Consider the following 27,140-nt stretch of genomic DNA (forward strand, 5'->3'; position numbering starts at 1 on the left):
GTTCCGTACGCGAACGATAGCTGGTTTCTCTCACTTCACAATTCTCTCGTTTGTTGTAAATATTTTGGTGGTCCTGAAAAGGACCTGGTTTTTTTTAACTTAGGCTGACTTTTTTGAAGCGGTCTTCTTAGGCAATAGTACTGCCTGGATGTTTGGAAGAACACCACCTTGAGCAATTGTGACGCCTCCGAGAAGTTTGTTCAACTCTTCGTCGTTGCGAATAGCTAGTTGCAAATGGCGAGGAATGATCCTGCTTTTCTTGTTGTCACGAGCAGCGTTACCGGCAAGCTCGAGCACTTCTGCGCTCAAGTACTCGAGAACGGCAGCCAGATAAACTGGAGCACCAGCTCCGACTCTTTGGCTGTAGTTGCCGGTGCGCAACAGGCGGTGCACGCGACCGACTGGAAACTGCAGTCCTGCACGGGAAGACCTGCTCTTCGGCTTAGATTTGAGTTTTGATCCTTTACCACGTCCTGACATTTTGTTGTTCGAATGATTGTGATGATAGCTTGCACAGCTCAATATACAACTCATACCTAACCGCGTCGAACAAAAAACTAATTTGCATATGTCATAGCTAATGCTTAATCTTGTCAAAAGTGTTGTAAAACTTTTATATTGAATTAGGTGGTCCTAAAAAGGACCGGGTTTGCTAAAAGCGATTAGCCACCGAAGCCGTACAAGGTTCTTCCTTGACGCTTGAGTGCGTACACGACGTCGAGTGCTGTGACGGTCTTGCGCTTGGCGTGCTCTGTGTATGTTACTGCATCGCGAATAACATTTTCCAAGAAAACTTTCATGACGCCTCTCGTTTCTTCGTAAATCAGTCCCGAGATTCGCTTAACTCCGCCTCGGCGAGCCAAACGGCGGATTGCCGGCTTCGTGATGCCTTGGATGTTATCGCGAAGTACTTTGCGATGGCGCTTAGCACCTCCCTTTCCCAAGCCTTTACCTCCTTTGCCGCGTCCAGACATGTTGTTGAATATACTTATTTCGTCAGTGCGTCGAGTTTATATACAAGCTGTTACGGACGTGTACGGTAACTACTAACTAATTTGCATACTCAAAAAAGTCTCTTAACTTACGTTCGGTTAAGTTTTTCTCACTGTCAAGGTTTTAAGGTGGCCCTGAAAAGGACCGGTTTTAGCTAACGCTTAAGCTCTTTCGCCACGCATTCTCCTGGCGAGCTGGATGTCTTTGGGCATGATTGTCACACGCTTGGCGTGGATCGCGCAAAGGTTAGTATCTTCGAACAAACCAACGAGGTACGCCTCGCTTGCTTCTTGCAAAGCCATAACGGCACTGCTTTGGAACCTCAAGTCAGTTTTGAAGTCTTGAGCTATTTCGCGTACCAGACGCTGGAAAGGCAACTTGCGCAAAAGAAGCTCAGTTGACTTCTGGTAGCGTCTGATTTCTCTCAGAGCAACTGTGCCGGGCCTGTAGCGATGAGGCTTCTTCACACTTCGGTAGCGGGTGCGCTCTTGCGAGCGGCCTTGGTGGCGAGCTGTTTCCTTGGAGCCTTGCCTCCGGTTGACTTACGAGCGGTTTGCTTGGTACGAGCCATTTTGATGATAAAACTGTTTGTTGCAAGACAGTTTATATACTGTTCGCATAGACACGGACGCGAGCGATTCCGCTGTGTAGTCTAATTTGCATATTTTCAACTTAGCATTGTTTTATGCATTTTGAGTTACGTTATATTTTGTTTGAGTGGTCCTGAAAAGGACCTTGGGTAAAAGAACAACTTATTTTTTACAGCTCTTCTTCTTGGATGCTTTTTTGGCTGCCGGCTTCTTCTTGGTTACTTTCTTCTTCTTGCTTGCAGCTTTTTTAGATGCTGCCTTCTTAGGAGCGCACTTTTTAGCAGGTCGCTTTTTGGCTGCTGGTTTTTTTGCAGCCTTCTTGGGAGCACACTTCTTTTTTGGTTTTTTAGCTGGGGCCTTCTTTGCTGCTGGCTTTTTAGCTACTTTCTTTGTCCTCTTCTTGGGCCCAGCAGCTGGCATTGGAGCAAGCTTGAACGAGCCAGAAGCGCCTTTTCCAGTTGTCTGGAGAAAAGCACCTTTGGTCACGCCGCTGGTAAGTGCTCTCTTCAAGTGAGAATTGGAAGCTGTGAGGTCAAGCTTGTAGGTGTCCGCGATATACTTTTGTATCTTCTGGCGGGATGTACCTTTTCGTTCCTTCATTGCTCCAAGGGCAGAGCTAATCATTTCCCTGTAAGTAGGGTGCTCTGCCTTCTTGGCGCTTGGTCTCTTGGAAGACCTGGCTGGCGCTGGTACTGCTGCTACTGCTGTGGTAGACATGATGAATGAATATTAAAGCGACCAAAACGATACTTGCAAGAGTTACTGACTGTGACGAATTGACTGTTGAGCAGTTATGCTTTGCAAGGTACCTTTTACTTCTTAATATAAGCATTAGCATGTTTGTTTAAGACATATATGCTTATAAAAACTTAGTTGTCTTATTAAGAATGTTGAAAAAGTTCCAGTAAGAAAGAAACCATATTTAACTTGTTCTAAAAGTAATTTTTTTAAAGCATTAGTTTGAAAAGTCCAGAAATAACAGCCTGTATCTTACAGCACACCTCTAAATACATTAAGAAAAACATAAATGAAACAAAACATGTTAACACACTCCCGACTGAGTTTTCCTTTGCCGCTCACCTAAAGTAATAAAGTTTTAACAAAGCACAAGGTTTTTTTTTACCTTAAACAAAATTTCATTATATCGATTTCATGGAGTTTTGTTAATCGTAAGTTCTATCAAGTATGTTCAAGTTAATTACAGTTTAAACTAATGTGTAAAAAGTAATTCCAAAAGAATAAAAGTGTTCATTTTTTTTAGCTTTACTGCTTATGATTACTCATAAGCAATGTACTCAAAACTTTTATTAAACAGACAACTAGATAGCTTTGTTGTTGCACATACTAGTAACTTACCTTACAACAATGTTTTCCAAACAACCTTTCAAAAACGTGCTGTACAGTAACTATGATGATACTTGTTTAAAGTTGTAAACTACATTTAAACACAAACTTTATTTTTCAGTGTGTATGAAAAACTAGTTTAAAAGATAAGTAGTTTAACATTCAATTAGTGTTTCAAACAACTGATTGAAGCTGTTATACAGTTTAAAAAATAACTGATGCAATTTTGCTCGTTAAACTTAAACCTTGATCAAACTAAGAACTTTAACTTTGCAGATTTCAACCGAATAAAGTGTGCTGATAAAAGTGAACAAATGGATTTGGTTGTAAATTTTCCAAACAAAATAAAGTTAATTAAATTCAAAGAAGTAAATAAGTCGAAAAAGCTTATGAACACTAGCACTAAATTTGAACTTAAACAAAAGCTGATACCTTTTGGATGAAAAATTTTACGTAAAAAAAGAGGTTGGTTTATTTTTTAAGCAGCATTATATACAAAATAAAATCGAGTAAGAAAATCTAAATGAAAAAGTTTAGAAATAAGATTGACAAACTTAGTGTTTGAATAAAGCTTTGTTTACAATCAGCACTCATAACCTTTCAATCTATCTTTGAAACTTTTTAACTGGAAAATAATGCAAGTAAGTTTTTTTTTCAAACTTTGTTTTGTCACTTCTCATAAAGTTTTAAAGTCAGTCGAAACAACATAGAACAACTTACTACTTTCTTGAAACATATTTTGAAACAACAACAGTACTGTCTTTTAAAGTTTACGATTGAAGTGCTTACCAAGTTAAACATGTGTTTTAACTGCTTTACTGCTAATAGTGATTTCTTAGTTTACTCAACCTAGATTAATCATAATGTTCTGTACCATTGATTTCATTGACTAAATGTTTGCTTTTCAAAATTCGTAACTAGTTATCTCTAGCTTACTGTTAATGTAGTTAAAAACACAGCTTAGGATAAGTTACATTTTATTCTCGGATGTCGTTAAGAACATAGCTGTTGTAGCAATAACATATAAACTTGAAACAAAGTAACTGTTATCTTATTCAATTATAGACCATATAAAACAAAGTATTTGCTTGATTCAAAGTTTTACATTGTTGTTTGCCTATTATGGAACTTGTACCATCACATAATAAGCTGTAAAAAAATGAAGGCTAAAAAAAGTTTTGGTTTCGCTTTGTCCAGTTTTTTCTTCTTCTTTAGATTTATAAAAACTACACAGCTTAAAGCAACAAGTTACAGTAATTTCAGTTTACTTATGTATAGCGTACATAAGGGTAACAAACAAGTGGTAACAAGTTTTTTACTTCTTTTCTTTGTACCATGTTTTAGCTAATCAATTGGTTTATTTCATATGCTTGACAAGATTAGAAAGCTTAAATCAAGTAAGTAGATGTAAGCTTTGTAAAATAAAAGATTTGTTTATACAAGTTTATCATTTTATTAAGGTATTTTGTTTTGTAAATTGTGTACTTGTTAATAGTGTTCTCTTTCTTTTGAACAATCGATGTTGTTTACATTTATGTGTTACACCAGTTTTGAATTGTTAAGCATGTTTCAGTTGTAGTTTAATTGTAATTGAACAGCATTTTTTAAGGACACTAAACATTGTTTGTTATTAACAGTTTAAAACGTTTTCAGTTAATAAGTCAAAGTTTTATTTTTATTTCTGTTTAAGCGTACTATTTTCATTGAAAAATACAAATAGTTTTTACAGTGACGTAGGCACAGTATTTTTTTAATAAACTAAAAAACAAATGAAATATTGAATTAAAAAATGTCCACAAAGTTAATGAGAATAAGTTTTATTTGGAAAAGAAAGTTAAAAGGAAAAAAGCCACGAAAAAGACACTCAAGTTAGTTAAAGCTTTTCACTAAGCATTCGATAATAGTAAGCAATAAAGTAAGGATTAGAGCAGTTATCTAGCTAGAGTTCCCTTCTTAACAGTTGCATAAAAAAAGTATAGTAGAGAAATTTGGCAAGCTAGGTATTTAATAAATAATGGGCTTTATAATTTGGAAGGAAATATGTTTTTGATTCTTTATCACCACAAAGTTGATTAAGTATGTTTATTTGTGTTGTTGAGTTTAGTAGTCATTAGTAGCTTGTGTAATTAATTGGTGATCCACCTAATCTTTAGATTTAAAAAGTACATAGCTTAAAACAAACAAGTATCGTCGTTTTGAGTTGTCTCATACATAGTTTAAAAAAGAGTTACAAAAAATTGTAACAAGCTGTTCTTTTTTACCGTGGAATCATTTTGTAATTTGTCATAGCCACAGAAAAAATGAGTTCAACAAAACAAGTATGAGCTTTGTAAGCAGAAAGATTATTTCAATTGTATGTTTGTTTTAAACAATCACTGTTGTCTACATTAGTTTGACTGTTCAACTTTTAAACAGTTTTTTATTGTTTCATTTGCATTCTGATAAATAAAACTAATACTTATTTGACAATCAGACCTTAAACAAATATCATTGAGCATTTTTAGTATCAACGCAAAGTAAATTTTTCTTCTCATTTAATATAATGTCTTATTTAAGCATAAATTTTTAGTTAGTGACAGATTGATTTTTTTATTAAACTAACAACAAATATGTATTGAGTGTTTGAAAAACAAGTTTACAAAGTAAAATGAACTAGAATAAGTTTTGTTTAAACAATAAGTTAAACAAGAAAATTCCCATTAAAAAACATTTTTACCTAACATTTAAATACTAGTGAAGCAGAAAAACTTATTCTACATTATCAAAAGTAGTTTAAAATGTCAAGTAGAACTACAAAAACTGAAGTAAGTGTAACTAACTAGTAGAAATAAAAACAGAGAAATTCAGTTTTAGAAAGTTTATTTAGAAGTTATTGAAATACACTAACTGTTACTTTTTACCAACACGCACAATGTAGATATAAATTTGTACATTTTTTTGTCGCTTAGTTTAAGCTTGTTTGACACTGTTTACTCGACATTAGTAGCTGCTTAAATCAACTGGTGGTCCTGATTACTTTAGATATGTAGAAACATAACTTTCAACAAACTACTAGAGTTGTTAAAGGTCAGTAAGTTGTCTCATATCTAGTTAAAACAAGTACCTTTTACTTTGAAAACTAGAATAATAAATTACTTAAAAAAGTACAAGCAGCTACTTTTTTGTGTTTTACCAAGTTTCAACCAATGAGCTGGTTTGTTTTGTGTGTTTATGTTTTGAATTGAAAATGTTTCTTGAATATGCTAAACAGAAGTTAGCTTTGAAAGAAGGAATATGTTGTTTTACTTGAAAACACATCTGTAATTTTTTGTTTTGAACAACCATTTTTGTATTCATTTATGTATTCGTAACTTTTTAAAACGTGTTACATGGCTTCAATTGCAGTTAAGTTGATAAGAAGAACTCGTTTAAAAAGTTAAAGCTCGGTTGTGTTACTAATAATCAACAACAACTTAAAATAAAGTTACAACTAAGTTTTTGCATGTTATAAGTGATATACATTTTTGTTTAAAAAGATGATACTTTTTTGTAAGCACTTATTTATTGAATGTTTCAACAGAACTTCAGCAAATGAATAAAAACAAGTGTTTTGTACAAAAAGTATTCAGATGAAAAATCTTACGGACAACAAAATCAAGTTAGTTAAACATCTTTTACAAACCATTTGATTACAAGCACTACTACTGTTTTTAGACTAATGCAATGCTTTTTCTACAATATAACGAGTTACAAGTTTATAAAGTATTTGAAACAAAAAAAAAGTGTGTTCATTCAAGTATATGAGTTTTTAATTTACACAAATAAGAATTTATTTGTACTAAGCTTATATTCTTGTACTTTAAGTAAACATGAACAGCTGGTTCTATTCAAATGGTGGTCCTAAAAAGGACCGGTTGTTTAGCGTTTATTTTGAGCTGGTGTATTTGGTAACAGCTTTAGTTCCTTCTGAAACTGCGTGCTTTGACAACTCGCCGGGGAGCAAGAGCCTGACAGCAGTTTGAATTTCGCGGCTGCTAACAGTTGACCTCTTGTTGTAATGAGCCAAACGTGAAGCCTCTGCTGCAATGCGCTCGAAGATGTCGTTGACAAATGAGTTCATGATTCCCATTGCCTTGCTGGAAATTCCGGTGTCGGGGTGCACTTGCTTCAAAACTTTGTACACGTAGATGCCAAAGCTTTCTTTGTTTCTCCTCCTTCGCTTCTTCTTGCCGTCGACCGGAGCGGTCTTGGCTACTGACTTCTTCGCGCCTTTGGTTGCTGTCATGATGATGTGTGGACTTCTGTCTCGGCGCCGGTTTATATCCTGAAAAATTATGCAAATTAGCATAGTTCCGTACGCGAACGATAGCTGGTTTCTCTCACTTCACAATTCTCTCGTTTGTTGTAAATATTTTGGTGGTCCTGAAAAGGACCTGGTTTTTTTTAACTTAGGCTGACTTTTTTGAAGCGGTCTTCTTAGGCAATAGTACTGCCTGGATGTTTGGAAGAACACCACCTTGAGCAATTGTGACGCCTCCGAGAAGTTTGTTCAACTCTTCGTCGTTGCGAATAGCTAGTTGCAAATGGCGAGGAATGATCCTGCTTTTCTTGTTGTCACGAGCAGCGTTACCGGCAAGCTCGAGCACTTCTGCGCTCAAGTACTCGAGAACGGCAGCCAGATAAACTGGAGCACCAGCTCCGACTCTTTGGCTGTAGTTGCCGGTGCGCAACAGGCGGTGCACGCGACCGACTGGAAACTGCAGTCCTGCACGGGAAGACCTGCTCTTCGGCTTAGATTTGAGTTTTGATCCTTTACCACGTCCTGACATTTTGTTGTTCGAATGATTGTGATGATAGCTTGCACAGCTCAATATACAACTCATACCTAACCGCGTCGAACAAAAAACTAATTTGCATATGTCATAGCTAATGCTTAATCTTGTCAAAAGTGTTGTAAAACTTTTATATTGAATTAGGTGGTCCTAAAAAGGACCGGGTTTGCTAAAAGCGATTAGCCACCGAAGCCGTACAAGGTTCTTCCTTGACGCTTGAGTGCGTACACGACGTCGAGTGCTGTGACGGTCTTGCGCTTGGCGTGCTCTGTGTATGTTACTGCATCGCGAATAACATTTTCCAAGAAAACTTTCATGACGCCTCTCGTTTCTTCGTAAATCAGTCCCGAGATTCGCTTAACTCCGCCTCGGCGAGCCAAACGGCGGATTGCCGGCTTCGTGATGCCTTGGATGTTATCGCGAAGCACTTTGCGATGGCGCTTAGCACCTCCCTTTCCCAAGCCTTTACCTCCTTTGCCGCGTCCAGACATGTTGTTGAATATACTTATTTCGTCAGTGCGTCGAGTTTATATACAAGCTGTTACGGACGCGTACGGTAACTACTAACTAATTTGCATACTCAAAAAAGTCTCTTAACTTACGTTCGGTTAAGTTTTTCTCACTGTCAAGGTTTTAAGGTGGCCCTGAAAAGGACCGGTTTTAGCTAACGCTTAAGCTCTTTCGCCACGCATTCTCCTGGCGAGCTGGATGTCTTTGGGCATGATTGTCACACGCTTGGCGTGGATCGCGCAAAGGTTAGTATCTTCGAACAAACCAACGAGGTACGCCTCGCTTGCTTCTTGCAAAGCCATAACGGCACTGCTTTGGAACCTCAAGTCAGTTTTGAAGTCTTGAGCTATTTCGCGTACCAGACGCTGGAAAGGCAACTTGCGCAAAAGAAGCTCAGTTGACTTCTGGTAGCGTCTGATTTCTCTCAGAGCAACTGTGCCGGGCCTGTAGCGATGAGGCTTCTTCACACCTCCGGTAGCGGGTGCGCTCTTGCGAGCGGCCTTGGTGGCGAGCTGTTTCCTTGGAGCCTTGCCTCCGGTTGACTTACGAGCGGTTTGCTTGGTACGAGCCATTTTGATGATAAAACTGTTTGTTGCAAGACAGTTTATATACTGTTCGCATAGACACGGACGCGAGCGATTCCGCTGTGTAGTCTAATTTGCATATTTTCAACTTAGCATTGTTTTATGCATTTTGAGTTACGTTATATTTTGTTTGAGTGGTCCTGAAAAGGACCTTGGGTAAAAGAACAACTTATTTTTTACAGCTCTTCTTCTTGGATGCTTTTTTGGCTGCCGGCTTCTTCTTGGTTACTTTCTTCTTCTTGCTTGCAGCTTTTTTAGATGCTGCCTTCTTAGGAGCGCACTTTTTAGCAGGTCGCTTTTTGGCTGCTGGTTTTTTTGCAGCCTTCTTGGGAGCACACTTCTTTTTTGGTTTTTTAGCTGGGGCCTTCTTTGCTGCTGGCTTTTTAGCTACTTTCTTTGTCCTCTTCTTGGGCCCAGCAGCTGGCATTGGAGCAAGCTTGAACGAGCCAGAAGCGCCTTTTCCAGTTGTCTGGAGAAAAGCACCTTTGGTCACGCCGCTGGTAAGTGCTCTCTTCAAGTGAGAATTGGAAGCTGTGAGGTCAAGCTTGTAGGTGTCCGCGATATACTTTTGTATCTTCTGGCGGGATGTACCTTTTCGTTCCTTCATTGCTCCAAGGGCAGAGCTAATCATTTCCCTGTAAGTAGGGTGCTCTGCCTTCTTGGCGCTTGGTCTCTTGGAAGACCTGGCTGGCGCTGGTACTGCTGCTACTGCTGTGGTAGACATGATGAATGAATATTAAAGCGACCAAAACGATACTTGCAAGAGTTACTGACTGTGACGAATTGACTGTTGAGCAGTTATGCTTTGCAAGGTACCTTTTACTTCTTAATATAAGCATTAGCATGTTTGTTTAAGACATATATGCTTATAAAAACTTAGTTGTCTTATTAAGAATGTTGAAAAAGTTCCAGTAAGAAAGAAACCATATTTAACTTGTTCTAAAAGTAATTTTTTTAAAGCATTAGTTTGAAAAGTCCAGAAATAACAGCCTGTATCTTACAGCACACCTCTAAATACATTAAGAAAAACATAAATGAAACAAAACATGTTAACACACTCCCGACTGAGTTTTCCTTTGCCGCTCACCTAAAGTAATAAAGTTTTAACAAAGCACAAGGTTTTTTTTTACCTTAAACAAAATTTCATTATATCGATTTCATGGAGTTTTGTTAATCGTAAGTTCTATCAAGTATGTTCAAGTTAATTACAGTTTAAACTAATGTGTAAAAAGTAATTCCAAAAGAATAAAAGTGTTCATTTTTTTTAGCTTTACTGCTTATGATTACTCATAAGCAATGTACTCAAAACTTTTATTAAACAGACAACTAGATAGCTTTGTTGTTGCACATACTAGTAACTTACCTTACAACAATGTTTTCCAAACAACCTTTCAAAAACGTGCTGTACAGTAACTATGATGATACTTGTTTAAAGTTGTAAACTACATTTAAACACAAACTTTATTTTTCAGTGTGTATGAAAAACTAGTTTAAAAGATAAGTAGTTTAACATTCAATTAGTGTTTCAAACAACTGATTGAAGCTGTTATACAGTTTAAAAAATAACTGATGCAATTTTGCTCGTTAAACTTAAACCTTGATCAAACTAAGAACTTTAACTTTGCAGATTTCAACCGAATAAAGTGTGCTGATAAAAGTGAACAAATGGATTTGGTTGTAAATTTTCCAAACAAAATAAAGTTAATTAAATTCAAAGAAGTAAATAAGTCGAAAAAGCTTATGAACACTAGCACTAAATTTGAACTTAAACAAAAGCTGATACCTTTTGGATGAAAAATTTTACGTAAAAAAAGAGGTTGGTTTATTTTTTAAGCAGCATTATATACAAAATAAAATCGAGTAAGAAAATCTAAATGAAAAAGTTTAGAAATAAGATTGACAAACTTAGTGTTTGAATAAAGCTTTGTTTACAATCAGCACTCATAACCTTTCAATCTATCTTTGAAACTTTTTAACTGGAAAATAATGCAAGTAAGTTTTTTTTTCAAACTTTGTTTTGTCACTTCTCATAAAGTTTTAAAGTCAGTCGAAACAACATAGAACAACTTACTACTTTCTTGAAACATATTTTGAAACAACAACAGTACTGTCTTTTAAAGTTTACGATTGAAGTGCTTACCAAGTTAAACATGTGTTTTAACTGCTTTACTGCTAATAGTGATTTCTTAGTTTACTCAACCTAGATTAATCATAATGTTCTGTACCATTGATTTCATTGACTAAATGTTTGCTTTTCAAAATTCGTAACTAGTTATCTCTAGCTTACTGTTAATGTAGTTAAAAACACAGCTTAGGATAAGTTACATTTTATTCTCGGATGTCGTTAAGAACATAGCTGTTGTAGCAATAACATATAAACTTGAAACAAAGTAACTGTTATCTTATTCAATTATAGACCATATAAAACAAAGTATTTGCTTGATTCAAAGTTTTACATTGTTGTTTGCCTATTATGGAACTTGTACCATCACATAATAAGCTGTAAAAAAATGAAGGCTAAAAAAAGTTTTGGTTTCGCTTTGTCCAGTTTTTTCTTCTTCTTTAGATTTATAAAAACTACACAGCTTAAAGCAACAAGTTACAGTAATTTCAGTTTACTTATGTATAGCGTACATAAGGGTAACAAACAAGTGGTAACAAGTTTTTTGCTTCTTTTCTTTGTACCATGTTTTAGCTAATCAATTGGTTTATTTCATATGCTTGACAAGATTAGAAAGCTTAAATCAAGTAAGTAGATGTAAGCTTTGTAAAATAAAAGATTTGTTTATACAAGTTCATCATTTTATTAAGGTATTTTGTTTTGTAAACTGTGTACTTGTTAATAGTGTTCTCTTTCTTTTGAACAATCGATGTTGTTTACATTTATGTGTTACACCAGTTTTGAATTGTTAAGCATGTTTCAGTTGTAGTTTAATTGTAATTGAACAGCATTTTTTAAGGACACTAAACATTGTTTGTTATTAACAGTTTAAAACGTTTTCAGTTAATAAGTCAAAGTTTTATTTTTATTTCTGTTTAAGCGTACTATTTTCATTGAAAAATACAAATAGTTTTTACAGTGATGTAGGCACAGTATTTTTTTAATAAACTAAAAAACAAATGAAATATTGAATTAAAAAATGTCCACAAAGTTAATGAGAATAAGTTTTATTTGGAAAAGAAAGTTAAAAGGAAAAAAGCCACGAAAAAGACACTCAAGTTAGTTAAAGCTTTTCACTAAGCATTCGATAATAGTAAGCAATAAAGTAAGGATTAGAGCAGTTATCTAGCTAGAGTTCCCTTCTTAACAGTTGCATAAAAAAAGTATAGTAGAGAAATTTGGCAAGCTAGGTATTTAATAAATAATGGGCTTTATAATTTGGAAGGAAATATGTTTTTGATTCTTTATCACCACAAAGTTGATTAAGTATGTTTATTTGTGTTGTTGAGTTTAGTAGTCATTAGTAGCTTGTGTAATTAATTGGTGATCCACCTAATCTTTAGATTTAAAAAGTACATAGCTTAAAACAAACAAGTATCGTCGTTTTGAGTTGTCTCATACATAGTTTAAAAAAGAGTTACAAAAAATTGTAACAAGCTGTTCTTTTTTACCGTGGAATCATTTTGTAATTTGTCATAGCCACAGAAAAAATGAGTTCAACAAAACAAGTATGAGCTTTGTAAGCAGAAAGATTATTTCAATTGTATGTTTGTTTTAAACAATCACTGTTGTCTACATTAGTTTGACTGTTCAACTTTTAAACAGTTTTTTATTGTTTCATTTGCATTCTGATAAATAAAACTAATACTTATTTGACAATCAGACCTTAAACAAATATCATTGAGCATTTTTAGTATCAACGCAAAGTAAATTTTTCTTCTCATTTAATATAATGTCTTATTTAAGCATAAATTTTTAGTTAGTGACAGATTGATTTTTTTATTAAACTAACAACAAATATGTATTGAGTGTTTGAAAAACAAGTTTACAAAGTAAAATGAACTAGAATAAGTTTTGTTTAAACAATAAGTTAAACAAGAAAATTCCCATTAAAAAACATTTTTACCTAACATTTAAATACTAGTGAAGCAGAAAAACTTATTCTACATTATCAAAAGTAGTTTAAAATGTCAAGTAGAACTACAAAAACTGAAGTAAGTGTAACTAACTAGTAGAAATAAAAACAGAGAAATTCAGTTTTAGAAAGTTTATTTAGAAGTTATTGAAATACACTAACTGTTACTTTTTACCAACACGCACAATGTAGATATAAATTTGTACATTTTTTGTCGCTTAGTTTAAGCTTGTTTGACACTGTTTACTCGACATTAGTAGCTGCTTAAATCAACTGGTGGTCCTGATTACTTTAGATATGTAGAAACATAACTTTCAACAAACTACTAGAGTTGTTAAAGGTCAGTAAGTTGTCTCATATCTAGTTAAAACAAGTACCTTTTACTTTGAAAACTAGAATAATAAATTACTTAAAAAAGTACAAGCAGCTACTTTTTTGTGTTTTACCAAGTTTCAACCAATGAGCTGGTGTGTTTATGTTTTGAATTGAAAATGTTTCTTGAATATGCTAAACAGAAGTTAGCTTTGAAAGAAGGAATATGTTGTTTTACTTGAAAACACATCTGTAATTTTTTGTTTTGAACAACCATTTTTGTATTCATTTATGTATTCGTAACTTTTTAAAACGTGTTACATGGCTTCAATTGCAGTTAAGTTGATAAGAAGAACTCGTTTAAAAAGTTAAAGCTCGGTTGTGTTACTAATAATCAACAACAACTTAAAATAAAGTTACAACTAAGTTTTTGCATGTTATAAGTGATATACATTTTTGTTTAAAAAGATGATACTTTTTTGTAAGCACTTATTTATTGAATGTTTCAACAGAACTTCAGCAAATGAATAAAAACAAGTGTTTTGTACAAAAAGTATTCAGATGAAAAATCTTACGGACAACAAAATCAAGTTAGTTAAACATCTTTTACAAACCATTTGATTACAAGCACTACTACTGTTTTTAGACTAATGCAATGCTTTTTCTACAATATAACGAGTTACAAGTTTATAAAGTATTTGAAACAAAAAAAAAGTGTGTTCATTCAAGTATATGAGTTTTTAATTTACACAAATAAGAATTTATTTGTACTAAGCTTATATTCTTGTACTTTAAGTAAACATGAACAGCTGGTTCTATTCAAATGGTGGTCCTAAAAAGGACCGGTTGTTTAGCGTTTATTTTGAGCTGGTGTATTTGGTAACAGCTTTAGTTCCTTCTGAAACTGCGTGCTTTGACAACTCGCCGGGGAGCAAGAGCCTGACAGCAGTTTGAATTTCGCGGCTGCTAACAGTTGACCTCTTGTTGTAATGAGCCAAACGTGAAGCCTCTGCTGCAATGCGCTCGAAGATGTCGTTGACAAATGAGTTCATGATTCCCATTGCCTTGCTGGAAATTCCGGTGTCGGGGTGCACTTGCTTCAAAACTTTGTACACGTAGATGCCAAAGCTTTCTTTGTTTCTCCTCCTTCGCTTCTTCTTGCCGTCGACCGGAGCGGTCTTGGCTACTGACTTCTTCGCGCCTTTGGTTGCTGTCATGATGATGTGTGGACTTCTGTCTCGGCGCCGGTTTATATCCTGAAAAATTATGCAAATTAGCATAGTTCCGTACGCGAACGATAGCTGGTTTCTCTCACTTCACAATTCTCTCGTTTGTTGTAAATATTTTTGGTGGTCCTGAAAAGGACCTGGTTTTTTTTAACTTAGGCTGACTTTTTTGAAGCGGTCTTCTTAGGCAATAGTACTGCCTGGATGTTTGGAAGAACACCACCTTGAGCAATTGTGACGCCTCCGAGAAGTTTGTTCAACTCTTCGTCGTTGCGAATAGCTAGTTGCAAATGGCGAGGAATGATCCTGCTTTTCTTGTTGTCACGAGCAGCGTTACCGGCAAGCTCGAGCACTTCTGCGCTCAAGTACTCGAGAACGGCAGCCAGATAAACTGGAGCACCAGCTCCGACTCTTTGGCTGTAGTTGCCGGTGCGCAACAGGCGGTGCACGCGACCGACTGGAAACTGCAGTCCTGCACGGGAAGACCTGCTCTTCGGCTTAGATTTGAGTTTTGATCCTTTACCACGTCCTGACATTTTGTTGTTCGAATGATTGTGATGATAGCTTGCACAGCTCAATATACAACTCATACCTAACCGCGTCGAACAAAAAACTAATTTGCATATGTCATAGCTAATGCTTAATCTTGTCAAAAGTGTTGTAAAACTTTTATATTGAATTAGGTGGTCCTAAAAAGGACCGGGTTTGCTAAAAGCGATTAGCCACCGAAGCCGTACAAGGTTCTTCCTTGACGCTTGAGTGCGTACACGACGTCGAGTGCTGTGACGGTCTTGCGCTTGGCGTGCTCTGTGTATGTTACTGCATCGCGAATAACATTTTCCAAGAAAACTTTCATGACGCCTCTCGTTTCTTCGTAAATCAGTCCCGAGATTCGCTTAACTCCGCCTCGGCGAGCCAAACGGCGGATTGCCGGCTTCGTGATGCCTTGGATGTTATCGCGAAGCACTTTGCGATGGCGCTTAGCACCTCCCTTTCCCAAGCCTTTACCTCCTTTGCCGCGTCCAGACATGTTGTTGAATATACTTATTTCGTCAGTGCGTCGAGTTTATATACAAGCTGTTACGGACGCGTACGGTAACTACTAACTAATTTGCATACTCAAAAAAGTCTCTTAACTTACGTTCGGTTAAGTTTTTCTCACTGTCAAGGTTTTAAGGTGGCCCTGAAAAGGACCGGTTTTAGCTAACGCTTAAGCTCTTTCGCCACGCATTCTCCTGGCGAGCTGGATGTCTTTGGGCATGATTGTCACACGCTTGGCGTGGATCGCGCAAAGGTTAGTATCTTCGAACAAACCAACGAGGTACGCCTCGCTTGCTTCTTGCAAAGCCATAACGGCACTGCTTTGGAACCTCAAGTCAGTTTTGAAGTCTTGAGCTATTTCGCGTACCAGACGCTGGAAAGGCAACTTGCGCAAAAGAAGCTCAGTTGACTTCTGGTAGCGTCTGATTTCTCTCAGAGCAACTGTGCCGGGCCTGTAGCGATGAGGCTTCTTCACACCTCCGGTAGCGGGTGCGCTCTTGCGAGCGGCCTTGGTGGCGAGCTGTTTCCTTGGAGCCTTGCCTCCGGTTGACTTACGAGCGGTTTGCTTGGTACGAGCCATTTTGATGATAAAACTGTTTGTTGCAAGACAGTTTATATACTGTTCGCATAGACACGGACGCGAGCGATTCCGCTGTGTAGTCTAATTTGCATATTTTCAACTTAGCATTGTTTTATGCATTTTGAGTTACGTTATATTTTGTTTGAGTGGTCCTGAAAAGGACCTTGGGTAAAAGAACAACTTATTTTTTACAGCTCTTCTTCTTGGATGCTTTTTTGGCTGCCGGCTTCTTCTTGGTTACTTTCTTCTTCTTGCTTGCAGCTTTTTTAGATGCTGCCTTCTTAGGAGCGCACTTTTTAGCAGGTCGCTTTTTGGCTGCTGGTTTTTTTGCAGCCTTCTTGGGAGCACACTTCTTTTTTGGTTTTTTAGCTGGGGCCTTCTTTGCTGCTGGCTTTTTAGCTACTTTCTTTGTCCTCTTCTTGGGCCCAGCAGCTGGCATTGGAGCAAGCTTGAACGAGCCAGAAGCGCCTTTTCCAGTTGTCTGGAGAAAAGCACCTTTGGTCACGCCGCTGGTAAGTGCTCTCTTCAAGTGAGAATTGGAAGCTGTGAGGTCAAGCTTGTAGGTGTCCGCGATATACTTTTGTATCTTCTGGCGGGATGTACCTTTTCGTTCCTTCATTGCTCCAAGGGCAGAGCTAATCATTTCCCTGTAAGTAGGGTGCTCTGCCTTCTTGGCGCTTGGTCTCTTGGAAGACCTGGCTGGCGCTGGTACTGCTGCTACTGCTGTGGTAGACATGATGAATGAATATTAAAGCGACCAAAACGATACTTGCAAGAGTTACTGACTGTGACGAATTGACTGTTGAGCAGTTATGCTTTGCAAGGTACCTTTTACTTCTTAATATAAGCATTAGCATGTTTGTTTAAGACATATATGCTTATAAAAACTTAGTTGTCTTATTAAGAATGTTGAAAAAGTTCCAGTAAGAAAGAAACCATATTTAACTTGTTCTAAAAGTAATTTTTTTAAAGCATTAGTTTGAAAAGTCCAGAAATAACAGCCTGTATCTTACAGCACACCTCTAAATACATTAAGAAAAACATAAATGAAACAAAACATGTTAACACACTCCCGACTGAGTTTTCCTTTGCCGCTCACCTAAAGTAATAAAGTTTTAACAAAGCACAAGGTTTTTTTTTACCTTAAACAAAATTTCATTATATCGATTTCATGGAGTTTTGTTAATCGTAAGTTCTATCAAGTATGTTCAAGTTAATTACAGTTTAAACTAATGTGTAAAAAGTAATTCCAAAAGAATAAAAGTGTTCATTTTTTTTAGCTTTACTGCTTATGATTACTCATAAGCAATGTACTCAAAACTTTTATTAAACAGACAACTAGATAGCTTTGTTGTTGCACATACTAGTAACTTACCTTACAACAATGTTTTCCAAACAACCTTTCAAAAACGTGCTGTACAGTAACTATGATGATACTTGTTTAAAGTTGTAAACTACATTTAAACACAAACTTTATTTTTCAGTGTGTATGAAAAACTAGTTTAAAAGATAAGTAGTTTAACATTCAATTAGTGTTTCAAACAACTGATTGAAGCTGTTATACAGTTTAAAAAATAACTGATGCAATTTTGCTCGTTAAACTTAAACCTTGATCAAACTAAGAACTTTAACTTTGCAGATTTCAACCGAATAAAGTGTGCTGATAAAAGTGAACAAATGGATTTGGTTGTAAATTTTCCAAACAAAATAAAGTTAATTAAATTCAAAGAAGTAAATAAGTCGAAAAAGCTTATGAACACTAGCACTAAATTTGAACTTAAACAAAAGCTGATACCTTTTGGATGAAAAATTTTACGTAAAAAAAGAGGTTGGTTTATTTTTTAAGCAGCATTATATACAAAATAAAATCGAGTAAGAAAATCTAAATGAAAAAGTTTAGAAATAAGATTGACAAACTTAGTGTTTGAATAAAGCTTTGTTTACAATCAGCACTCATAACCTTTCAATCTATCTTTGAAACTTTTTAACTGGAAAATAATGCAAGTAAGTTTTTTTTTCAAACTTTGTTTTGTCACTTCTCATAAAGTTTTAAAGTCAGTCGAAACAACATAGAACAACTTACTACTTTCTTGAAACATATTTTGAAACAACAACAGTACTGTCTTTTAAAGTTTACGATTGAAGTGCTTACCAAGTTAAACATGTGTTTTAACTGCTTTACTGCTAATAGTGATTTCTTAGTTTACTCAACCTAGATTAATCATAATGTTCTGTACCATTGATTTCATTGACTAAATGTTTGCTTTTCAAAATTCGTAACTAGTTATCTCTAGCTTACTGTTAATGTAGTTAAAAACACAGCTTAGGATAAGTTACATTTTATTCTCGGATGTCGTTAAGAACATAGCTGTTGTAGCAATAACATATAAACTTGAAACAAAGTAACTGTTATCTTATTCAATTATAGACCATATAAAACAAAGTATTTGCTTGATTCAAAGTTTTACATTGTTGTTTGCCTATTATGGAACTTGTACCATCACATAATAAGCTGTAAAAAAATGAAGGCTAAAAAAAGTTTTGGTTTCGCTTTGTCCAGTTTTTTCTTCTTCTTTAGATTTATAAAAACTACACAGCTTAAAGCAACAAGTTACAGTAATTTCAGTTTACTTATGTATAGCGTACATAAGGGTAACAAACAAGTGGTAACAAGTTTTTTGCTTCTTTTCTTTGTACCATGTTTTAGCTAATCAATTGGTTTATTTCATATGCTTGACAAGATTAGAAAGCTTAAATCAAGTAAGTAGATGTAAGCTTTGTAAAATAAAAGATTTGTTTATACAAGTTCATCATTTTATTAAGGTATTTTGTTTTGTAAACTGTGTACTTGTTAATAGTGTTCTCTTTCTTTTGAACAATCGATGTTGTTTACATTTATGTGTTACACCAGTTTTGAATTGTTAAGCATGTTTCAGTTGTAGTTTAATTGTAATTGAACAGCATTTTTTAAGGACACTAAACATTGTTTGTTATTAACAGTTTAAAACGTTTTCAGTTAATAAGTCAAAGTTTTATTTTTATTTCTGTTTAAGCGTACTATTTTCATTGAAAAATACAAATAGTTTTTACAGTGACGTAGGCACAGTATTTTTTTAATAAACTAAAAAACAAATGAAATATTGAATTAAAAAATGTCCACAAAGTTAATGAGAATAAGTTTTATTTGGAAAAGAAAGTTAAAAGGAAAAAAGCCACGAAAAAGACACTCAAGTTAGTTAAAGCTTTTCACTAAGCATTCGATAATAGTAAGCAATAAAGTAAGGATTAGAGCAGTTATCTAGCTAGAGTTCCCTTCTTAACAGTTGCATAAAAAAAGTATAGTAGAGAAATTTGGCAAGCTAGGTATTTAATAAATAATGGGCTTTATAATTTGGAAGGAAATATGTTTTTGATTCTTTATCACCACAAAGTTGATTAAGTATGTTTATTTGTGTTGTTGAGTTTAGTAGTCATTAGTAGCTTGTGTAATTAATTGGTGATCCACCTAATCTTTAGATTTAAAAAGTACATAGCTTAAAACAAACAAGTATCGTCGTTTTGAGTTGTCTCATACATAGTTTAAAAAAGAGTTACAAAAAATTGTAACAAGCTGTTCTTTTTTACCGTGGAATCATTTTGTAATTTGTCATAGCCACAGAAAAAATGAGTTCAACAAAACAAGTATGAGCTTTGTAAGCAGAAAGATTATTTCAATTGTATGTTTGTTTTAAACAATCACTGTTGTCTACATTAGTTTGACTGTTCAACTTTTAAACAGTTTTTTATTGTTTCATTTGCATTCTGATAAATAAAACTAATACTTATTTGACAATCAGACCTTAAACAAATATCATTGAGCATTTTTAGTATCAACGCAAAGTAAATTTTTCTTCTCATTTAATATAATGTCTTATTTAAGCATAAATTTTTAGTTAGTGACAGATTGATTTTTTTATTAAACTAACAACAAATATGTATTGAGTGTTTGAAAAACAAGTTTACAAAGTAAAATGAACTAGAATAAGTTTTGTTTAAACAATAAGTTAAACAAGAAAATTCCCATTAAAAAACATTTTTACCTAACATTTAAATACTAGTGAAGCAGAAAAACTTATTCTACATTATCAAAAGTAGTTTAAAATGTCAAGTAGAACTACAAAAACTGAAGTAAGTGTAACTAACTAGTAGAAATAAAAACAGAGAAATTCAGTTTTAGAAAGTTTATTTAGAAGTTATTGAAATACACTAACTGTTACTTTTTACCAACACGCACAATGTAGATATAAATTTGTACATTTTTTGTCGCTTAGTTTAAGCTTGTTTGACACTGTTTACTCGACATTAGTAGCTGCTTAAATCAACTGGTGGTCCTGATTACTTTAGATATGTAGAAACATAACTTTCAACAAACTACTAGAGTTGTTAAAGGTCAGTAAGTTGTCTCATATCTAGTTAAAACAAGTACCTTTTACTTTGAAAACTAGAATAATAAATTACTTAAAAAAGTACAAGCAGCTACTTTTTTGTGTTTTACCAAGTTTCAACCAATGAGCTGGTTTGTTTTGTGTGTTTATGTTTTGAATTGAAAATGTTTCTTGAATATGCTAAACAGAAGTTAGCTTTGAAAGAAGGAATATGTTGTTTTACTTGAAAACACATCTGTAATTTTTTGTTTTGAACAACCATTTTTGTATTCATTTATGTATTCGTAACTTTTTAAAACGTGTTACATGGCTTCAATTGCAGTTAAGTTGATAAGAAGAACTCGTTTAAAAAGTTAAAGCTCGGTTGTGTTACTAATAATCAACAACAACTTAAAATAAAGTTACAACTAAGTTTTTGCATGTTATAAGTGATATACATTTTTGTTTAAAAAGATGATACTTTTTTGTAAGCACTTATTTATTGAATGTTTCAACAGAACTTCAGCAAATGAATAAAAACAAGTGTTTTGTACAAAAAGTATTCAGATGAAAAATCTTACGGACAACAAAATCAAGTTAGTTAAACATCTTTTACAAACCATTTGATTACAAGCACTACTACTGTTTTTAGACTAATGCAATGCTTTTTCTACAATATAACGAGTTACAAGTTTATAAAGTATTTGAAACAAAAAAAAAGTGTGTTCATTCAAGTATATGAGTTTTTAATTTACACAAATAAGAATTTATTTGTACTAAGCTTATATTCTTGTACTTTAAGTAAACATGAACAGCTGGTTCTATTCAAATGGTGGTCCTAAAAAGGACCGGTTGTTTAGCGTTTATTTTGAGCTGGTGTATTTGGTAACAGCTTTAGTTCCTTCTGAAACTGCGTGCTTTGACAACTCGCCGGGGAGCAAGAGCCTGACAGCAGTTTGAATTTCGCGGCTGCTAACAGTTGACCTCTTGTTGTAATGAGCCAAACGTGAAGCCTCTGCTGCAATGCGCTCGAAGATGTCGTTGACAAATGAGTTCATGATTCCCATTGCCTTGCTGGAAATTCCGGTGTCGGGGTGCACTTGCTTCAAAACTTTGTACACGTAGATGCCAAAGCTTTCTTTGTTTCTCCTCCTTCGCTTCTTCTTGCCGTCGACCGGAGCGGTCTTGGCTACTGACTTCTTCGCGCCTTTGGTTGCTGTCATGATGATGTGTGGACTTCTGTCTCGGCGCCGGTTTATATCCTGAAAAATTATGCAAATTAGCATAGTTCCGTACGCGAACGATAGCTGGTTTCTCTCACTTCACAATTCTCTCGTTTGTTGTAAATATTTTGGTGGTCCTGAAAAGGACCTGGTTTTTTTTAACTTAGGCTGACTTTTTTGAAGCGGTCTTCTTAGGCAATAGTACTGCCTGGATGTTTGGAAGAACACCACCTTGAGCAATTGTGACGCCTCCGAGAAGTTTGTTCAACTCTTCGTCGTTGCGAATAGCTAGTTGCAAATGGCGAGGAATGATCCTGCTTTTCTTGTTGTCACGAGCAGCGTTACCGGCAAGCTCGAGCACTTCTGCGCTCAAGTACTCGAGAACGGCAGCCAGATAAACTGGAGCACCAGCTCCGACTCTTTGGCTGTAGTTGCCGGTGCGCAACAGGCGGTGCACGCGACCGACTGGAAACTGCAGTCCTGCACGGGAAGACCTGCTCTTCGGCTTAGATTTGAGTTTTGATCCTTTACCACGTCCTGACATTTTGTTGTTCGAATGATTGTGATGATAGCTTGCACAGCTCAATATACAACTCATACCTAACCGCGTCGAACAAAAAACTAATTTGCATATGTCATAGCTAATGCTTAATCTTGTCAAAAGTGTTGTAAAACTTTTATATTGAATTAGGTGGTCCTAAAAAGGACCGGGTTTGCTAAAAGCGATTAGCCACCGAAGCCGTACAAGGTTCTTCCTTGACGCTTGAGTGCGTACACGACGTCGAGTGCTGTGACGGTCTTGCGCTTGGCGTGCTCTGTGTATGTTACTGCATCGCGAATAACATTTTCCAAGAAAACTTTCATGACGCCTCTCGTTTCTTCGTAAATCAGTCCCGAGATTCGCTTAACTCCGCCTCGGCGAGCCAAACGGCGGATTGCCGGCTTCGTGATGCCTTGGATGTTATCGCGAAGTACTTTGCGATGGCGCTTAGCACCTCCCTTTCCCAAGCCTTTACCTCCTTTGCCGCGTCCAGACATGTTGTTGAATATACTTATTTCGTCAGTGCGTCGAGTTTATATACAAGCTGTTACGGACGCGTACGGTAACTACTAACTAATTTGCATACTCAAAAAAGTCTCTTAACTTACGTTCGGTTAAGTTTTTCTCACTGTCAAGGTTTTAAGGTGGCCCTGAAAAGGACCGGTTTTAGCTAACGCTTAAGCTCTTTCGCCACGCATTCTCCTGGCGAGCTGGATGTCTTTGGGCATGATTGTCACACGCTTGGCGTGGATCGCGCAAAGGTTAGTATCTTCGAACAAACCAACGAGGTACGCCTCGCTTGCTTCTTGCAAAGCCATAACGGCACTGCTTTGGAACCTCAAGTCAGTTTTGAAGTCTTGAGCTATTTCGCGTACCAGACGCTGGAAAGGCAACTTGCGCAAAAGAAGCTCAGTTGACTTCTGGTAGCGTCTGATTTCTCTCAGAGCAACTGTGCCGGGCCTGTAGCGATGAGGCTTCTTCACACCTCCGGTAGCGGGTGCGCTCTTGCGAGCGGCCTTGGTGGCGAGCTGTTTCCTTGGAGCCTTGCCTCCGGTTGACTTACGAGCGGTTTGCTTGGTACGAGCCATTTTGATGATAAAACTGTTTGTTGCAAGACAGTTTATATACTGTTCGCATAGACACGGACGCGAGCGATTCCGCTGTGTAGTCTAATTTGCATATTTTCAACTTAGCATTGTTTTATGCATTTTGAGTTACGTTATATTTTGTTTGAGTGGTCCTGAAAAGGACCTTGGGTAAAAGAACAACTTATTTTTTACAGCTCTTCTTCTTGGATGCTTTTTTGGCTGCCGGCTTCTTCTTGGTTACTTTCTTCTTCTTGCTTGCAGCTTTTTTAGATGCTGCCTTCTTAGGAGCGCACTTTTTAGCAGGTCGCTTTTTGGCTGCTGGTTTTTTTGCAGCCTTCTTGGGAGCACACTTCTTTTTTGGTTTTTTAGCTGGGGCCTTCTTTGCTGCTGGCTTTTTAGCTACTTTCTTTGTCCTCTTCTTGGGCCCAGCAGCTGGCATTGGAGCAAGCTTGAACGAGCCAGAAGCGCCTTTTCCAGTTGTCTGGAGAAAAGCACCTTTGGTCACGCCGCTGGTAAGTGCTCTCTTCAAGTGAGAATTGGAAGCTGTGAGGTCAAGCTTGTAGGTGTCCGCGATATACTTTTGTATCTTCTGGCGGGATGTACCTTTTCGTTCCTTCATTGCTCCAAGGGCAGAGCTAATCATTTCCCTGTAAGTAGGGTGCTCTGCCTTCTTGGCGCTTGGTCTCTTGGAAGACCTGGCTGGCGCTGGTACTGCTGCTACTGCTGTGGTAGACATGATGAATGAATATTAAAGCGACCAAAACGATACTTGCAAGAGTTACTGACTGTGACGAATTGACTGTTGAGCAGTTATGCTTTGCAAGGTACCTTTTACTTCTTAATATAAGCATTAGCATGTTTGTTTAAGACATATATGCTTATAAAAACTTAGTTGTCTTATTAAGAATGTTGAAAAAGTTCCAGCAAGAAAGAAACCATATTTAACTTGTTCTAAAAGTAATTTTTTTAAAGCATTAGTTTGAAAAGTCCAGAAATAACAGCCTGTATCTTACAGCACACCTCTAAATACATTAAGAAAAACATAAATGAAACAAAACATGTTAACACACTCCCGACTGAGTTTTCCTTTGCCGCTCACCTAAAGTAATAAAGTTTTAACAAAGCACAAGGTTTTTTTTTACCTTAAACAAAATTTCATTATATCGATTTCATGGAGTTTTGTTAATCGTAAGTTCTATCAAGTATGTTCAAGTTAATTACAGTTTAAACTAATGTGTAAAAAGTAATTCCAAAAGAATAAAAGTGTTCATTTTTTTTAGCTTTACTGCTTATGATTACTCATAAGCAATGTACTCAAAACTTTTATTAAACAGACAACTAGATAGCTTTGTTGTTGCACATACTAGTAACTTACCTTACAACAATGTTTTCCAAACAACCTTTCAAAAACGTGCTGTACAGTAACTATGATGATACTTGTTTAAAGTTGTAAACTACATTTAAACACAAACTTTATTTTTCAGTGTGTATGAAAAACTAGTTTAAAAGATAAGTAGTTTAACATTCAATTAGTGTTTCAAACAACTGATTGAAGCTGTTATACAGTTTAAAAAATAACTGATGCAATTTTGCTCGTTAAACTTAAACCTTGATCAAACTAAGAACTTTAACTTTGCAGATTTCAACCGAATAAAGTGTGCTGATAAAAGTGAACAAATGGATTTGGTTGTAAATTTTCCAAACAAAATAAAGTTAATTAAATTCAAAGAAGTAAATAAGTCGAAAAAGCTTATGAACACTAGCACTAAATTTGAACTTAAACAAAAGCTGATACCTTTTGGATGAAAAATTTTACGTAAAAAAAGAGGTTGGTTTATTTTTTAAGCAGCATTATATACAAAATAAAATCGAGTAAGAAAATCTAAATGAAAAAGTTTAGAAATAAGATTGACAAACTTAGTGTTTGAATAAAGCTTTGTTTACAATCAGCACTCATAACCTTTCAATCTATCTTTGAAACTTTTTAACTGGAAAATAATGCAAGTAAGTTTTTTTTTCAAACTTTGTTTTGTCACTTCTCATAAAGTTTTAAAGTCAGTCGAAACAACATAGAACAACTTACTACTTTCTTGAAACATATTTTGAAACAACAACAGTACTGTCTTTTAAAGTTTACGATTGAAGTGCTTACCAAGTTAAACATGTGTTTTAACTGCTTTACTGCTAATAGTGATTTCTTAGTTTACTCAACCTAGATTAATCATAATGTTCTGTACCATTGATTTCATTGACTAAATGTTTGCTTTTCAAAATTCGTAACTAGTTATCTCTAGCTTACTGTTAATGTAGTTAAAAACACAGCTTAGGATAAGTTACATTTTATTCTCGGATGTCGTTAAGAACATAGCTGTTGTAGCAATAACATATAAACTTGAAACAAAGTAACTGTTATCTTATTCAATTATAGACCATATAAAACAAAGTATTTGCTTGATTCAAAGTTTTACATTGTTGTTTGCCTATTATGGAACTTGTACCATCACATAATAAGCTGTAAAAAAATGAAGGCTAAAAAAAGTTTTGGTTTCGCTTTGTCCAGTTTTTTCTTCTTCTTTAGATTTATAAAAACTACACAGCTTAAAGCAACAAGTTACAGTAATTTCAGTTTACTTATGTATAGCGTACATAAGGGTAACAAACAAGTGGTAACAAGTTTTTTACTTCTTTTCTTTGTACCATGTTTTAGCTAATCAATTGGTTTATTTCATATGCTTGACAAGATTAGAAAGCTTAAATCAAGTAAGTAGATGTAAGCTTTGTAAAATAAAAGATTTGTTTATACAAGTTCATCATTTTATTAAGGTATTTTGTTTTGTAAATTGTGTACTTGTTAATAGTGTTCTCTTTCTTTTGAACAATCGATGTTGTTTACATTTATGTGTTACACCAGTTTTGAATTGTTAAGCATGTTTCAGTTGTAGTTTAATTGTAATTGAACAGCATTTTTTAAGGACACTAAACATTGTTTGTTATTAACAGTTTAAAACGTTTTCAGTTAATAAGTCAAAGTTTTATTTTTATTTCTGTTTAAGCGTACTATTTTCATTGAAAAATACAAATAGTTTTTACAGTGACGTAGGCACAGTATTTTTTTAATAAACTAAAAAACAAATGAAATATTGAATTAAAAAATGTCCACAAAGTTAATGAGAATAAGTTTTATTTGGAAAAGAAAGTTAAAAGGAAAAAAGCCACGAAAAAGACACTCAAGTTAGTTAAAGCTTTTCACTAAGCATTCGATAATAGTAAGCAATAAAGTAAGGATTAGAGCAGTTATCTAGCTAGAGTTCCCTTCTTAACAGTTGCATAAAAAAAGTATAGTAGAGAAATTTGGCAAGCTAGGTATTTAATAAATAATGGGCTTTATAATTTGGAAGGAAATATGTTTTTGATTCTTTATCACCACAAAGTTGATTAAGTATGTTTATTTGTGTTGTTGAGTTTAGTAGTCATTAGTAGCTTGTGTAATTAATTGGTGATCCACCTAATCTTTAGATTTAAAAAGTACATAGCTTAAAACAAACAAGTATCGTCGTTTTGAGTTGTCTCATACATAGTTTAAAAAAGAGTTACAAAAAATTGTAACAAGCTGTTCTTTTTTACCGTGGAATCATTTTGTAATTTGTCATAGCCACAGAAAAAATGAGTTCAACAAAACAAGTATGAGCTTTGTAAGCAGAAAGATTATTTCAATTGTATGTTTGTTTTAAACAATCACTGTTGTCTACATTAGTTTGACTGTTCAACTTTTAAACAGTTTTTTATTGTTTCATTTGCATTCTGATAAATAAAACTAA

General features: G+C 35.1%; 14 protein-coding genes and 1 pseudogene across 14 annotated transcripts; all 15 read right to left on the minus strand.

Annotated features, from left to right (window-relative positions):
- Nucleotides 1-99: 99 nt before the first annotated feature.
- On the minus strand, nt 100-480 carry LOC145846596 (histone H2A). The gene has a single exon (XM_082953289.1). It carries the CDS (start codon nt 478-480, stop codon nt 100-102), a length of 381 nt encoding a protein of 126 aa, XP_082809415.1.
- A 182-nt stretch (nt 481-662) lies between these two features.
- On the minus strand, nt 663-974 carry LOC145846605 (histone H4-like). The gene has a single exon (XM_082953298.1). It carries the CDS (start codon nt 972-974, stop codon nt 663-665), a length of 312 nt encoding a protein of 103 aa, XP_082809424.1.
- Nucleotides 975-1,154: 180 nt separating this feature from the next.
- LOC145846631 (histone H3-like) lies at nt 1,155-1,564 on the minus strand (annotated as a pseudogene).
- A 5,267-nt stretch (nt 1,565-6,831) lies between these two features.
- Nucleotides 6,832-7,191, minus strand: LOC145846624 (histone H2B 1/2-like). The gene has a single exon (XM_082953316.1). It carries the CDS (start codon nt 7,189-7,191, stop codon nt 6,832-6,834), a length of 360 nt encoding a protein of 119 aa, XP_082809442.1.
- A 163-nt stretch (nt 7,192-7,354) lies between these two features.
- Nucleotides 7,355-7,735, minus strand: LOC145846598 (histone H2A). Its single transcript, XM_082953291.1, has one exon. It carries the CDS (start codon nt 7,733-7,735, stop codon nt 7,355-7,357), a length of 381 nt encoding a protein of 126 aa, XP_082809417.1.
- Nucleotides 7,736-7,917: 182 nt separating this feature from the next.
- LOC145846603 (histone H4-like) lies at nt 7,918-8,229 on the minus strand. Its single transcript, XM_082953296.1, has one exon. It carries the CDS (start codon nt 8,227-8,229, stop codon nt 7,918-7,920), a length of 312 nt encoding a protein of 103 aa, XP_082809422.1.
- Nucleotides 8,230-8,409: 180 nt separating this feature from the next.
- LOC145846615 (histone H3) lies at nt 8,410-8,820 on the minus strand. The gene has a single exon (XM_082953308.1). The coding sequence runs from the start codon at nt 8,818-8,820 to the stop codon at nt 8,410-8,412; it is 411 nt and encodes a 136-aa protein (XP_082809434.1).
- A 5,257-nt stretch (nt 8,821-14,077) lies between these two features.
- LOC145846625 (histone H2B 1/2-like) lies at nt 14,078-14,437 on the minus strand. Its single transcript, XM_082953317.1, has one exon. The coding sequence runs from the start codon at nt 14,435-14,437 to the stop codon at nt 14,078-14,080; it is 360 nt and encodes a 119-aa protein (XP_082809443.1).
- Nucleotides 14,438-14,601: 164 nt separating this feature from the next.
- LOC145846597 (histone H2A) lies at nt 14,602-14,982 on the minus strand. Its single transcript, XM_082953290.1, has one exon. The coding sequence runs from the start codon at nt 14,980-14,982 to the stop codon at nt 14,602-14,604; it is 381 nt and encodes a 126-aa protein (XP_082809416.1).
- Nucleotides 14,983-15,164: 182 nt separating this feature from the next.
- Nucleotides 15,165-15,476, minus strand: LOC145846602 (histone H4-like). Its single transcript, XM_082953294.1, has one exon. It carries the CDS (start codon nt 15,474-15,476, stop codon nt 15,165-15,167), a length of 312 nt encoding a protein of 103 aa, XP_082809420.1.
- A 180-nt stretch (nt 15,477-15,656) lies between these two features.
- On the minus strand, nt 15,657-16,067 carry LOC145846614 (histone H3). The gene has a single exon (XM_082953307.1). The coding sequence runs from the start codon at nt 16,065-16,067 to the stop codon at nt 15,657-15,659; it is 411 nt and encodes a 136-aa protein (XP_082809433.1).
- Nucleotides 16,068-21,333: 5,266 nt separating this feature from the next.
- Nucleotides 21,334-21,693, minus strand: LOC145846626 (histone H2B 1/2-like). Its single transcript, XM_082953318.1, has one exon. The coding sequence runs from the start codon at nt 21,691-21,693 to the stop codon at nt 21,334-21,336; it is 360 nt and encodes a 119-aa protein (XP_082809444.1).
- Nucleotides 21,694-21,856: 163 nt separating this feature from the next.
- LOC145846608 (histone H2A) lies at nt 21,857-22,237 on the minus strand. The gene has a single exon (XM_082953301.1). The coding sequence runs from the start codon at nt 22,235-22,237 to the stop codon at nt 21,857-21,859; it is 381 nt and encodes a 126-aa protein (XP_082809427.1).
- A 182-nt stretch (nt 22,238-22,419) lies between these two features.
- On the minus strand, nt 22,420-22,731 carry LOC145846601 (histone H4-like). The gene has a single exon (XM_082953293.1). The coding sequence runs from the start codon at nt 22,729-22,731 to the stop codon at nt 22,420-22,422; it is 312 nt and encodes a 103-aa protein (XP_082809419.1).
- A 180-nt stretch (nt 22,732-22,911) lies between these two features.
- Nucleotides 22,912-23,322, minus strand: LOC145846613 (histone H3). Its single transcript, XM_082953305.1, has one exon. It carries the CDS (start codon nt 23,320-23,322, stop codon nt 22,912-22,914), a length of 411 nt encoding a protein of 136 aa, XP_082809431.1.
- Nucleotides 23,323-27,140: the final 3,818 nt, after the last annotated feature.

This window comes from Thalia democratica, unplaced genomic scaffold (genome assembly GCF_965202585.1).
Source record: "Thalia democratica unplaced genomic scaffold, ktThaDemo2.hap1.1 HAP1_SCAFFOLD_532, whole genome shotgun sequence".
Classification (NCBI taxonomy): Eukaryota; Metazoa; Chordata; class Thaliacea; order Salpida; family Salpidae; genus Thalia; species Thalia democratica.